The 15,148-nt window shown below is 37.9% G+C and overlaps 1 protein-coding gene across 1 annotated transcript in view; it reads left to right on the plus strand.

Annotated features, from left to right (window-relative positions):
- Positions 1 to 15,148, plus strand: part of RANBP17 (RAN binding protein 17) — a 163,258-nt gene that overhangs the window by 71,937 nt on the left and 76,173 nt on the right. The window contains exon 15 of the mRNA XM_068417218.1: positions 13,079 to 13,152. Within this exon, the coding sequence (XP_068273319.1) occupies positions 13,079 to 13,152 (74 nt within the window). The remainder of the gene's footprint in view (positions 1 to 13,078; positions 13,153 to 15,148) is intronic.

A 15,148-nucleotide genomic window follows, 5' to 3' on the forward strand; every position in this document is an offset into this window, starting at 1 on the left:
ATGATACAGCAATACTGCCTCAATTCCTTTGTGCCATTCTGGTGATGCTAAAAAGCTAAAAGTGCAGGGTAATCCTCCAGTAAAATCTTGCTACTTGTGAATCTGTGTTTAAAAGGGGGGAAAAAACCCCACGCTTTCTTATTTGCGTGTATCTTCAATTATTAAAAAATCCATATTGACTTTTTTTTTTCTGGCTCTCTTCACTTTTAATGTAAAGGTTTAACACATAAATTACTGATTAAAATAATTCTCAGAGCGAAAACTTAAAATAGAGTTAAATTTGAGTTAACATTAGTAATTTAAAATTAAAATTCGTGACAGTTAAAACAGAACTACCTTAAAAATAAGTATTATAAGAACATATCAGGGTATCCCCAGCTGAGGCTGTGTCTCACGAGTGCTGAGCAGAGGGGGAGGCTCACCTCCCTCGAGCTGCTGGGGATGCTCTGCCTAACGCAGCCCACCACGCTGGTTGCCTTTTTGCCGTGAGGGCACAGTGCTGGCTCACGTATGGTATGGTTCGTTTAAAAGACGTTCAGATATTAAGGTAAGAAATGCCTGTAAAGCCATCTTAAATTACATCGTGATGCTGATGGGAAGGAGAACAGAGTACTTAAGAAATGTTTCTTGTAAAGCCCAGTCCTCTCAGCTGAAATCACACATTCTATTAGGCACCAGCTCTAACACTGTGGAGTACGGCATGATACTGCTGTGCATTTCCACCACTTCATACTCCGTAACTTGGTATCTTTTCTTACTCTGGGGTTTAGAGTGCAATGCAAACTTGAATTGGAGTTCATAAGGCTGGAATTGAGATACTTATAGTTACTCCTGTTTTACTGTGATGTTACTCGTGCATAAGTCAAGTCTTGGCTCCTTTTTAATATGAGGGTGGCTCTGGGAATAGATTTGGGGAGCAAGGCAAGAAGAGTGTGTGCTTGTTTATTTTGGGCCAAAAAAGAAAAATGCCTCCTTCTCAATTTTAATCTATAGTTCTGTAACTAAAATGGTATAATTAAGGCATTTCATAAATCTCTTTCAAGAGTCCTTAGGAGTATAACCCATCATAGCAGCACTTTCACCCTGGAAAAAAAAAATCTCTAGCTGTCTTCAGGTTGATAACAGATGAGGGAAGATAGGTAATAAGTAATAGTATGGAAACTCTTCTTGTTTGAACATTTTTTTTCCAAAAGCACTGAATATGAAGTTGGGTGAGAGAAAGGAGAAACATTTTCTGAGTATTAGTGACATACTTCGTGATGAATTAGTGGAACACCTTACGGCAACTATCTCCTTTATTCACAGATGTTCTAAAGCTGTCAGAGCTCTGTTTCTTTCATGCAACAAAGTCAAGAACTAATTCATTGTTAATTGTTGAATGTTCCTTTTTATAGTATCTAGAGTGGCCATGGGAGCCACCTGGCTTCCTTAGCTTGTGTATAATGTGTTCAAAAAATGGGAGACTCTGACAGCCTTAATATTTAAAGCAGTATGACTTGGTTTTGTATGTGGAGTGCTTGAGATAGGAAGGAGGGGTGTTTTTTCCCCTTATGAAAATGTGTATTTAATTTAAAACAAAAACACAAATAAACACTTTCTCCAGAGTTTCTTATTCAGGTTGATGTTAGTCTTGGTCAGTATCTTGTGCACCAGCGTGTGATTTTCATACCTGATAGAATTAGTAGAAGGCAGAACAACTGGTTCATCATCGCACGTCTGACCAGTGAAAGAGCAATGATATAGCTGTCTCACCCAGACAGTGCAAGGGCTGGGTCAGTGGTGACTTATCTTGTGTATAAGCATTTTATATATCCTGAAATCAAATTTGCAGAACATACAGCGTTTGGGCTGTACTTCGTATTTCATTCGATATGCAGATCCTCACAAAATTATTTTTTGTCAGACTATTCAGAGCTCTTTCTGACATTGCTTTTGTGTGCTTATAGAGTAATCCAAAATTGTTAGTGATGTTGTCCTGGTATAGATCTGTTTCACATAAAGGAATATATTTTTAAAGTACTCTTCTCAGGCTTAAATGCACTTTTATTAAACATCATAGGAAGGCAAATTGTTGTCTGTATTCTGCCACTTGCCATTCTTCTGAAGCAAGGAGGAAAAAAACTCCAGTATTTCAGTGATCTGTTCCACCTAGGTTTCATCTGTATCTTCTTTGTTGGAAGAGTTGGTAGTTGGCATCAATTTGGATTGAAAGAACTGCAGTTAGGAAGGCCATGAGGAAGGTTCCATATTATTTCTCCAGAGCATTCTCACTACTGACGAGTTGTTTCTTGAGGCGTGTAGCTCTATTGAGAAAGAAGTCTTCTGGGAACACAAGTTTTATTTCTGAAGCAAGGTTTTTTATATCAATTTAAGTATTAAATGATTTGTATAGATATCATCTACACAATAATGTGGCTTATTGCAAGATATGTAGAAGCTTTTGTATGTAAGTTGATTTGAAATCTTATTATTTTAGATTTTGTATGAATATGCCCAGGAACTGATGATTTAAGTAGCATTAATATAATAGACCATCTTTGAGCTATTAACAGCACAAGCCCATTCTAGTTTATGCATTTTCTTTAATAACCAATTTCATTCTAATCTGCTGAATAGCAATAACATTTAGAATATTATTTAGATTTTCTTGTAATCATCTGAAGGCATGTGCTGTTGGAGTTAAAAAATTGGTGTTGCGATGTCGCCGAAGATGAGCGTGAGTCAGCACCTGATCGTGCGCCTCACCAGATTGCTCTGCTTCTGAACTGCTTCAGATTCTTCGACTGCAGAGAGCCGTCGTGTCTGACAACGTTCTGTTATCTATCATGTTTGCATAGATTTGATTATCTTGTTTGCTTAAGAGGTCAGCAAAACGAACCAAAATATTGCTCTGTATATTATTAAAGACCATTACTATCAGTCATGCTGTAAAAAGATGACAGTACCTGAAGGACTGCCTGGAGAACGTAGATGATGTAGCCACGCTTCCAAGTCACGCAGGATCCATAGATGCGCATGTGTGACATCAGGCTGGCGTAGGCGCTGCCTGGTGGGTCATCTGGTGCTGCTTCTAGACCCTGTAATGCGGACCCTGGGTTCTTTGCTGTATTTGCTCTAGTGTGACTAATTCAAATGTTGGATGAGATGGCCTTTTTTTATTTTGTTCTGTATTTTTCCCTCTTAGCCTGAATGATAGTCTGTGTTTCTCCAGCCAGAGCCAAGACAGTTTAGGCTGTATGTTTTTCTCTGGATAACTTCAGGGTGTCACACCTTTTTTTTTTTTTACGAAGACTAACATCAGAGGCTGGAGTCTGAAACTGAGAATAATTATTGATCAAGATTCTTGACCAATTTTGATGGATCAGTTTCATTAGTTTTTATTAGTTTTGTAAGCTTTTCAATAAATACTGATGTAACTATAATTCTGTTCCCTGCTGGTGATCCAGAGTTGGATCTATTTTTGTGTTATCTGTACAGTATATTCGTGTTTGGAATTCCTTAACTTATAGTATGCTCTTGCTTGATTGCAGCGTCCTGTGTTTCAACTTAAAGTCATGAGTTAAATTAGGAGTTGCTGAATTTTCAGTGTCTCTGTATCATTATTTATGTTTGTATTTAAATATATCTGTAAGTCCTCTTGAGCCAAACTTGTTTATAGGAGTCCTGTTAAATTCCCTCTTCACAGTGCTTTCTAGGCACCCTGTTATGCAAAGGACACTTTCCCAGTATAGATACACCAGGCTTCATTCACTCTTTATTCTGTACCATCTTAAAACTGCACCTGTGTTTCATCCCCACAAGTAGACAGACTAACCTGAATTAGGAAACCATGGGCTTGGCTTTGCTTGTTGTCTTGACTGCTTCGTTTGTTACACCTCCTTTTTGTCTGGTTTAAATAATGAATGTTTTTGGCTTGATATTTTAAGTGCTAATGACATGTGCAAAATACAAGAAACCCCATATTACCGAAGTAAATCTTTGGTTACCATAGGGAGAGGTGGCCCTAGGATTAAGGGAGTAGAAAAGTGTCTGAAAACTATTTCCCATCTCATTTTGCATCAAGCGATGCTGTGAGACTGCGAGATCTGCCCCACAGCATCTCCATTCCCCATGATTGATCGTCACGGTGGTGCTGTGCTTGGTGAGGAATTTGGAATCACGCAGCGTCTTTACTAACGTGTCACGGGTTGTTATCTCAAAATTGAATAAGTATTTTAAATGTTTTTATTTATTAGTAGGGAGTTCAGGTTTGTTTTCATGCTCAATTAAAGAACTGCCATTTTGGAACTACAGTAAGGAGAAAAAGTTGTGTGAGCAAAGCAAAACCAAAGCCACAGATGCTATAAAAAAATCACTGAGTGGAGGAAATTCATATTAGAACCTCACATCTTAAATTTAGATGCATGATGATATAGAGACAATTAAAAATAATGTAATGCTTAGTTTAATGATTTATGAGACAATCAAATTGTAAGGAACAACTGTATGAAAATAGTTTAGCACGTCAGCCTAAAAATAATGCAGTACAAAAGTAGGAGACAATGCACCTCAGCATTCTGTGCAGATTAGCTACAATTGCTAGGCCAGCCATGAAGAAAAAATATTTAAGAGCACTTCAGTGAGTTTAATAGGTACATATTCTATGATTCTGTATAGATTTAAAGCATTTCTTGAAGAGAGATACACAATGAAATAAGACTGCAGTGGTTGTATGTTTTAAATCTGTTTTAACCAAAAAACGCATTCCTGAAGCTCTGATATTTAGTTTAATTAAAAATACAAATCTGGTTTTCATGGTATGCGATGGATAATTATTATTTTATATTAAAGTAATATGTTGCAATTATTATTGAAAACCTTAGGTAATTTTTAGATTTAGGAGTTTGCATTGCTATCATGCAATAATTGAAAAATTGGTGATCGCTTATTTTCCTGAAGGTAGCTTGAAGGGCATACTTAAAAATGCGGTTTATTTTAAAAATACTTTGCACCTGAATTGCTTAGGCCAATTTTTGATTACATTTTCTGTTTAATTACGTAAATCTGTAGAAAAACCTTAAAAAAGTTACCCTTTGTTTAATCTCACATGTAGCCCCTGTTTCATACTCGGCTGTTTAATAAAGGGTCAGATTTTATTTATGTGGTTAAATAGAACATAAATATAGACATTTCACACGATGTACCATGTAAATGTAAGCCTTTGTAGTTACAAGTTTTTGTAGCTGGAGAATTGTTTTAAAAGGCATGTAATTTATTAGCTATCAGTAGCTGCTTTATTGCCTTGCCGCGCTGCAGTAATAAATAAAAGAAAGTGAGCTGATTTTACAAATGGCACACAAGGTGCACATTTTGTGAAAAAAAAGTCTTTTTTTAAAGAATTGGCATTAAATCCTTTTTTTGTGATGACAAAGAGGCTAAGAGTGCAAACTGTATTTTCTGTTTATCGAAAACAGAGTCTCTTTTTCTCGAGGGCATTTTTTCCTATGATCATCAAGGGATTTCAAAAGCAATAAAGTGTGGAATCATTGTTCGACTTGAACAGTATTAAAACTTAGGTTTTAATTTCAGTGAAGTAATAAGATTTGAACCTGTCTCACATTACAGCACTGTAAGGCATTTAGCAATTGTATTTTAAAGGAGGTTTTTAAAATGCAGCTCACTTGTAAGCTAACTGTCTGTCTAGTAATTAATAGTTTCTCTTCAGCAGAGGCTGTTGTGAATCGTACTAAGAAATATCAGTTTTGTTAATAACAAATTACGATAATTGTAAGGATGTTAATTCCTAATTAGTTTAAACCTACAATCTTTTTTGCCCCTTTCTGAGATTGATTTTTCAAATGAAGACAAAAAAAGCAGAGACTGAGGCTTTCAACGTGATTTTCACCTTAGAATTAAAAAGAAATTATCCTCATTTATCTGCAAATTTCAAGAAACTTTATCCCTTGGTTAAGAGTGTATGTCAGCTTCCTGCTAAGAACTCGGTGAAGTATTTATTCTGTAACCATACTTTATATCATTAATGCAATTCCTTTTTCAAAATCGTATGTTGCAGATCATTCTGCAGGGCGCTTCTCGTTTCTGTACCAACACGGTGAACTCCAGGATACTGGAACTGACTGTGCACATTTTTGCAGAGACATTCTGAAGGTTCAAAATGTAAATATTTTGTTGGGTTGGTTGATAGAATGTGATGAGAGAATAGTGATCGCTGTACACTGTGGCTGGAAATGAGCTTGTATGATTTTGGAGGAGGGAAGGTTTATACACAGGTGCATGTTGAAAACAGCCATCAGTGTTTAGCGTTGGAGCGGTGAGCTATGACCTTCCGCGATGATTTTGAACGGTAACTGCCTCCATTAGCCATAAGGTTTGTTTCTTTATTTTAGTAGATGGCCTAGACTGTAAATATTAGAGGACCTAAAATAAATCAACATATTATCCTAAGGATACAAAACGTAAGAGCTATTTGTGGTTAGGAACCTTTGACAGATAGTTTGGATGAGGCAGATGATTGCCCGCCTCTCGTATCTGGCTCCATTGCTGTGCCTGCAGGCAGTTTAGTGTTATAGTTGTATATTGATGTCAGGGTTACTACTGAGTGGCTAGCAATGACAGATGTCTATAATTACAGGCAATGCTTCCAGTATTTCAGAAGAGCCAGCCTATGTTGAACAATTATCTTATTTCTGGCTTGCCAAAGAGGGTTGTTCAAATTGCTGGTATTAGCTGCGGAGGCTGTAACACCTCTCCTTATGCTGTGGGATAAATGTGCAAAAGCACTCTGATGTACAAGTCTGGTGCAAAACCTTTTTAAGATATGTGATATCACTAAATTTCGTATGCTTAAGGCTTGATCCTGAGAGATGCAGAACACCTGCAGCTGTGTTAGTACAATGAAATTGGTTTTGATACAGAAATTTTAGAACTACAATAAGTAGCTGTGTTTTTTATTATTTGTTTTTAAATGCCACACTAATGTTGATGCTTTAGCATTGAGGTTTATTGCACATAAGCATGCTGAGTGGGCTGCTCATTTAGATACAATTAAGCAGCTGAATAAAATTAAGCTGGACACTTTTAATAGTTACAGGGGCAAGTAAGAGTGTCGATTACTGCTACTGAAGTACCTATAATACTTAATCTGTTGGAGTTTTTTGACTGGCACAAGTCTACTCTTGTAGTGTGTACAGTATTGGTTCATTTCTATCTTTAGAGGATTTTAAAGCAGCATTTTGGCTTCTTGTTAAGCAAATACCGGACTACTTATATGGCTTGAATCTCTGCAGTGCAGTGTACAGCTCTGATGGAAAGCGCCGCCCAGAACTGTACTTTAAAAACTAAAAACCTTTCAGATGATGTTCAAAAAGTCATAGCTGTTAATGGTTTTTCTCAGTTTTCACTATAATATTTGTGCTTTAAGCCCTGGAGGGGAGCAAAAGTGACAGTAGAATTAAAAATCTCTAATGGTGCTTTACAAAAATGAAAGTCTAAACAAGACTTCTGAAGCTAAGCACAATTTTAACAATTGGCTAGCTGAAGACCAAGCAGATAAACCAATTCCTTTTTTTTTTAACCAGAAAATGCTTCTCATGCCACATCAGTAATAACAGCAGTTAGTTCATAGTAGGTCTCCCATTGTAAGTACACCAGAATTGTAAATCTTTCTTTCAAGATTTTCAGAAAACAGGAATTCAGAAGGGAAGAAGTAAATAAATAAGTAAATAAAAGCTGAGAGAAAGTCATTGAAATAGAGATCAATTTCCATTTAAGAAAAGGTTTATTGCTGGCATCACATGGGCACTCTGTGGAGCAGGAGGCATAGGAGGGAGCTAATCGCTCCTGCACCCCGGACTCCTGTGAATTCTCTTGCTCTGTTGAGCTAACGGGGAAGGGGCTGGGGAAGAGAGCCTGGAAAACAGCCTTTGCGGGAACTGTTAATACCTCTTACTATCTGAACTCGTGATGACAGAGTATTTCAACAGGACTAAGAAGGAAATAACATCCATAACAATGACTGAGCCACACAGCAGGTTTACCCTTTTCCCTATGACATAACACTTTCTTGTAATAACAATACCCTAATTTTTAAATGTTATTTTACAGTAGGTCTCTTTCAATTGAGAATAACTTTATGCAATATTTTACTTAAGCTAAGTTTTTAGGTAAGATGGTAAATAGTATATCATTTATGTAATTGGTGTCGTTCCTCTGCTTACAAACACATGTAGCAGTGAATGGGAGAGCAGCCTACTTTTTATGTAGTGCAAAGCCCACCTTAATCTTCAGAGATCCTGTCTGAAACTAACTGAGGCAATTTCTTACGGCCTGTTTTGGATTTTTTTTTTCATTTAGGGAGCTAACTATAAAACAGATTAGCCCATTCTCTTGGTTTAGACTCTGAGTTAAGGGTGTTTTGAGCTCTTCCCTTTTTAAGAGAGCTGGTCAGGAATGGAGGTGACTTATGGAGAGGCTAGAAAAGCCAAGGCTTTTTAAGCCCTTAGTTTGGTCAGGAGGTAAAGGTGAGCAATCTGGCACCCTGATACGCTAATTGGGGGATTCAGGTCAAATTTTCAGCTGTAGTCTGTGGGATTTGGCAGCTAGATTTCTGCTGCGTCGTAATGGGGTTTTGAAGTGCTGAAAATTCAAAGTACCTGATTTTGATTTAAAATGCAGCGGAAATTACTAAACGTGTCGTGGCGCTTGACACCGGGGAAGAAACTCATGATTAATGTGGAGTTTTAGTGGGTGGTGCACAGGGATGTTAGAGAGGTGGGATGGCAGCTTCAGAACTTTGCCGGAGTCGCCCCTGCACTGCGTGAATTCCCCGCCAGCCCGTGGGGAAGGAGGTGCTCTCCTTGACCTGCCGCGTGTGCTCCAGCCCAGCTGCTCCAGGCTCGGTCAGAGCAGCTGTCCCCACTTCAGCTTCTGTCACGTTGGGATAAATACGGTTAAGGTCTGGTTTTGCCCTCAGTGTTCATGACAAAATACTTTAATGTTGCAGTGATAGTTCTCTGCAGCAAGGCCTGGAGAGCTTCAAGGAAGTTATAATATCTTAAGCATTTACGCAGTGCCTACGGGTAATAACTTTACTGTAATTTTCTGAAGATTCATTATCCAAAATCTTAATTCATTATAATAGCCCTTATGAAACATATAGAAACCAACATTTTCTTGTGTTTTCTTATTTGCACAGTGTGAGAGATTCATTGCTCTGTTTTAATTTGTTTCATGGGGTGCGTTTGAGTACATTCCATACAGTGCTGTTATTGAATTTCTGTGACTGTCATTATATAGCCATACAACCTTTAGGAACTCATATTCGGAGCTTCCCAGTTCTGTAATCTGCTTCACATTTAAGGATTGACATAATTAGCTTCTTCAGAGTTATAATGATAGTACCAAAAAGAGAAGACCTCAAAAGACAAAGCAAAGTTAAACATATCTAGGGCCAAAGAGTAGAGGAGACAGGGAAATAAAGTTTTAGTGTGATTACTAAATTATTTCTCCATTTTCTTGACATATATTTACATACAAGTGCTTTGCTTTATAAAACATTGCTTATACAATTTTACTTTCTCATCCTTTTGAAATGCAGCAGGTACAGTTCAAGTAGTTGGGAAGTATATGGTTATGTAGTTTAAACTACTGGTACATCTGCTAGATCACAAAAAATTCCCTGGCACCACAGCTTGTGAACCTGCTGACTCCCTTAAACGTCCTCATTCCGCTGAGGTGGTTTTAATGATGCAAACAGGGCAAAAGAAAAGGATCTCTGGATCCCTTGCCTTCACACTTGCTTTAATATGTTTGAAGTTGTTATTGATCATTATTGAAGGCATTTTTCTGGGCTCTTCTTTCTCTTCACTGCCATGACCGTTGCTGTCACCTTTGAATATAGCAATGCCACATGGATACTGGTTGCAATGGTGGTATCAGCCCGAGCTTACTTTGAGGACCTTGAGTATGTACGTGTACCTGCGAAGCTCATTAAACATTGTAGCCTAATGTTATCACTTGTGCAGATTTTTGGCTAACGTTCGTAACCATTGTAAGAATGAGGTGGTGATGATGGGATATTTTACTGTTTTTGGTGATATCATGGTGTGATCGCGTAGCGTTGTGTGGTGATATCATGGCATGATTGCATAGCATTGTATGTTTGGTGATATCGTAGCATGATTGGTAGCATTATGTGTTTGGTGATATGGTGTGATCGCGTAGCGTGTATTTGGTGATATCATGGCGTGATCGCGTAGCATTGTGTGGGTGGTGATATCATGGCGTGATCGCATAGCGTTGTGTTGATGCAGGATTTGTTTTGGAAGTTATAAATCCTGCAGTTGTAAGGGTTTAGGAATGATTGTGTGAAGGTTTTACAGAAGTCTTAAAGTGGCTGTTTCCTAGTGAAAGTTAATTATCCTGCTCCTTACTGAAGTGAGTGTCTGGAGGGAACTAAAAACATAGGCCTCATTTTTTTTCCTGCTGGAAGAAGGACCTTCCTTCTCAAGGCCTCAGAGGGAGGAGACCCAGCAGATGTGTGGCTGTGAGCTCCCACAGCCCCCCAGGGCCCTGTGCTGCCTTTGCCTTCATGGCTCCGTGGTGGGAAGCCAGCTGAAGATGAGATCACTTCCCCATGCCATTCCACATCCTTTCATGACCCCTTTCAACAGTATTTTTCTCTGCCTTTTGAATATGTAGCACAGTCTTTGTTGTTGAAGTGTGCTTTATTATTATACGTCCAAAATGCTTTATCATTAATTTTTTATAGTGCTTAAAAGTCTAAGGGCATTTCATTGTTGTGGTTGGGGGTTGTCTACTCTTCTATTTTTACATGCTAAGAGTGTGTGTTGGCTTTGAAAATTATTTTGAAGAAGGTGTTTAAAATATCACATTTATTTTAGCTTACAATTTGTCACATTAGGGAACGGGTAGTAGTTTTTATTACAAGCACTGTATTCATGCTGACTTGAAATGACCCTGTCACATGTGAAAACAAATCAGATTGTTGCTGTTAATGAGCTTTTCAATTTACTATTCAGTGGATCAGATAAGTGGATTTAAGAGGTAATGATCCTGCTTAGCACTCAAGCTTGGCTGTCAGATCCTGGTAGTTGTGGGAAATCCCCAGGGACAAAAGCGTTGACACAGTTCTTGATGGGATAATGGGAATCAAAGCTAATGGATGATAAAAGGAGTAGAAAGAGTTACAAGGATAATTGTGGATTAAAGCACTGCTCTTTGTCAACACTGACTGCTGTTTTAGTATTTTATTTGTTAAACTCTGATGTGGGGAGAGCCTAGTTTGACAACAGAGCACAATGCTACTATGCCATGGGCTTGCTCACCCTCCCTTTCTCCCACTGGTTTCCAGGGGCAGAAGGGAAAGCTCTCAACAGAAGTGTGTTTGCTGCTATGTTTGCATTCCTCCCTATCTCTTTTTCTCTTTTCCTCATATCAAATACAGAAATGCTAAAATTGCAGCTGCTATAGCATTTCAGCAGTGCACTGAGAGGTGATTTTTTTTAAAATTCAAAGGTATTATTTTTATATTTGAATATATTATTGTTGCTATGTTTAATTACTATAAATAACTTCACATTTACACTGTGAACGTGTAAATTTTGCAACGTTTGAAGGATTGTATTGTATATTACAATTTTTTTCATATTTTGATTGTCCTTTCACTACTGATTTTGTCACAATAAATTACATTCATACAATTATAAAAGGATAAGTTAGCTTGCAAGTTAAGTTATTCTTGATCTTGGTACAATTTCTGGTTAGAGCTGCAAGTTTATTTCCTCGTGCTTTAAAATGCTCGAATTTAAAGCTAAAGTCTTTGGGACATGAAAATACAATTTTTATTGTATTATTTGTCATTTATATTATTATTATTTACATCCTCAGAGGTAGGCTATTGCTGGTTTGGTTTTTAAGTAAAGTCATGGGATTAGATCACCAGAAAAGAAGTTGGTACGAGCCAGTTTAGGTACAGTAACAGAAATATGGAGTTAGCTCAAGTCCATTGGTATTTGTGTGGAATACGTGATGTCAGGGAACAAAATTGGCAGCTAGATGGCACCCGGCCTTCACCGCTGCGTAACCAGGCTGTGCCTGCTGCTCAGCTCACACCTTAGCCATGCTTCACTCCGTTACATCATATGGAAGGATTACGTATAACACATAATACTTGGTTTTACTGTCACTAAAGGTTAAAGTGACTGAAATGAAATGTACTGGTTGGTAGATCCGTGTTTAGCCCAGTTGTGAGCAAATAGCGGAGGGGAAAAGTGAGTTGGCAGAGGGTTGTCAAAGACATTTTGCAGTACCCATCTGTTTCTGAAGTTGATTTAACCCAACTAAATGCTTTTATTCAAACTACATTTTGGGCTACTAAAACTACCAGAAAATTTTATGAAGATTACACAGTAAAGGAAAAAAATATATACTTGCTGTGTCTTGTGTATTTGTCACTACATCATAACAGCAGTCTGATCTCATAGGTAGGGTGCTGGGAACACTTGACTGGTGGTATGTCTTGGGTCTGAAATAAAGGGGGAAACTATACAACTACAAGTTACTTGGTTGCCAAAGCCTTTGGTCCCCTTTGAGAACACAAAATGAGACCTAATGTACCAGGTTTTATGACTGGCAGTGCAAGAACTTGCAAATACAAGCTGAAGGATAGTGTTGAATCTCATCCCACTGAGGACAGAGACCAACAGAAGAATGTTTTCTCCATCACTTTGCAATTTTTTATAATAAAACAGGTTTTTTGAATAGAGGCTCTATTTTTCTGTGAACAACAATGTGTGTTTGGTGTGGAAAATTTACATCTCCTTTGTGGGAAGAAAAGTATGCAAGGGCAGGTAAAAGCCTATCAGTCCCAAATTCACAAAACACTATCAGAGAGTGTATAAGCCATCTCTTACAAATCCTTCAGCTAGGCTTTATGGACAGGCAGTTGTGCAAGTACTTTTATCATGCAAAATCAAAACAGGGAAGGTTTTAGAATAAATGAAAATGTTGGTACTTGTAAATGTCTGTAATATGTTACTGTTGAAATGTTTATTTCCAGGTGTATGCCCGAATGTCAGAAGTCTTAGGAATAACAGATGACAACCATGTTCTGGAAACATTTATGACAAAAATGTGAGTTTGTGCTTGGGTTCTATTCTGTGTATGTATTTTGTTTTGTCTTTAATGTTTACATAAAATCTGAGTTTTATTTTGTCGTTAAGTTCGCTCTTTTCTAGCAAAATGTCTTCTGTAAATGTTAAATATTGGAAGTAAGGGATAACCATTTTCAGAAGCACCCTTGTCTTATTTTCTGAAGGTACTGCAGGCCCCTAAATAACCACTTGCAGCTGCATACATTCTTCACAGTGCCTACATCACCTCTGGAAATGGCTTGTGGGAGAATAGAGCTGAGATTTCATAGACTCTTGTTCAGTGACAGCCTGGCACGAGCAGTCCCCCCCATTCCTCACTTCTCATTCCTAACACCCTCAGATGTCAGTGGAACTGCCTGTAAAGCTTCATGGTAATTTACAGTGGGGAACTGACCAAGTTAAACTAATCTTTGTTTTGAGGAGGCTCTTTTGGATTGCTTTTTGGTGAGATCTGGCCAAATTCAGCCAAATTTGCTCTTAAAAATACAGATTCACAGAGGAGGATTTTAAGGCCTCATACTGAAGGAGACAAGGAGCATTATTATCAACTGTTTTCTCATCTCTGGCATTTGGCAGAATAAGATGGTGTGTTATTCTGGCAGATCAGCGTTGCAATACTTTCACTTAAGAATAATCCTAGAAAATTACTCTGGAGAACCTACCTTTTTGTCATGGCTTTGCTGCAGCCGCTCTCCTTGGGTGCCGGCAAAACTACCAGGATTTTGTCTCTTTTTACTTATGTTCTTCACGAGATTTGAAACTCAAAAAGAGTTTCATCTAAAATCAGTTTTGCTCTTGAAGCAAAACAAAATGGTCCCTCTGAAAAATTGTGGATATCCACTAAAAAAATCTGGGAGTCCCCAGGAGACAATGAGTTCTGTGTGTGCCTGGAGAAAGAGAAACAAGTACCTTACCTCTTTATTCTACGGTGAGGAAGGCGCTGCATCCTGTCATTTACTTCGTGTCTTCTAAATCTGACTTATAAGACCTTTAAATACTTTCAGTAGACTTTGACCTGCTAGAGAAACATCTCTGTTGATGTTACCAGGTTAGCCGTGACCTGTTTGGACAGTATTAAACCAGGCTTGTCTTTTGCTACCATGAATACCAGCCTTGAGAAATAGTAGCAATTAAGATGAGGTCATTTTCTAATATGACTTAACTTTTCTGTGAAAAACAGGGCATAAATGCTTTGCTTCCTTGAAACTAGAAGCCGAGTTGTTATATCTTGCCTTAGGATAACAATAGTATTCATCAAACCTTGATATTTATCTGGAGTCCGCTTTGAAGACAGGTAAATGGAGGGTGATGAATGGAAAAATATTGATGGATGCTTACTGCAGAGTTTCTGAAAGCAGTCCATGTCGTGGTACCACATGGCTAGGCGTCATGTCGTTGTTTCAAACTACAGTGAAACTTGAATGACTGAGGAAGAAGGGGGGAAAGAGGACTCTTGTTTGGATGCATCAGTTTGCTTCTCTTTTTCTATTTGTTGTTGCCATTGAAACGAAATCTCTGTTGCCTTTGCCAACGGAGGAAATAAGTGTATCATTTAGCAAGTTGTATGTTAAGTACTACACGTGTTTAGATTGGATAGGGCTGTATTTGCGCAAGTACTGTAAATTAAGGAAAAAACATAGGGTTTTAATGTTACGTGGAAGATTTTAAAAGCAGACTAGGTATGTAAAAAGCAAAAATCGGGGCTGCTTTTTAGATGATACACTCTACATTGTTTTCTCTTTCCTCATGGCTTACTGTATTTTCCTAAAAACATGAATTGTTCATTGATTAGATTGAAGATCAATTTCATTGTATGGAATGGATGTTACAGCTTGAAATGGACAATTCAGCAGCTTTAAGAGTTAGCTGTGAAAGCACTGTATAAACACATTCATGTTTGTGTCAATTAAAATAAACGAGCTTCTCCGCAGTGATAGCATGCCAGTTGGAAAATCTGGGTGTGAAACCATAACATG

The sequence above is a fragment of the Nyctibius grandis genome, chromosome 22 (assembly GCF_013368605.1).
Source record: "Nyctibius grandis isolate bNycGra1 chromosome 22, bNycGra1.pri, whole genome shotgun sequence".
Lineage (NCBI taxonomy): Eukaryota > Metazoa > Chordata > Aves > Nyctibiiformes > Nyctibiidae > Nyctibius > Nyctibius grandis.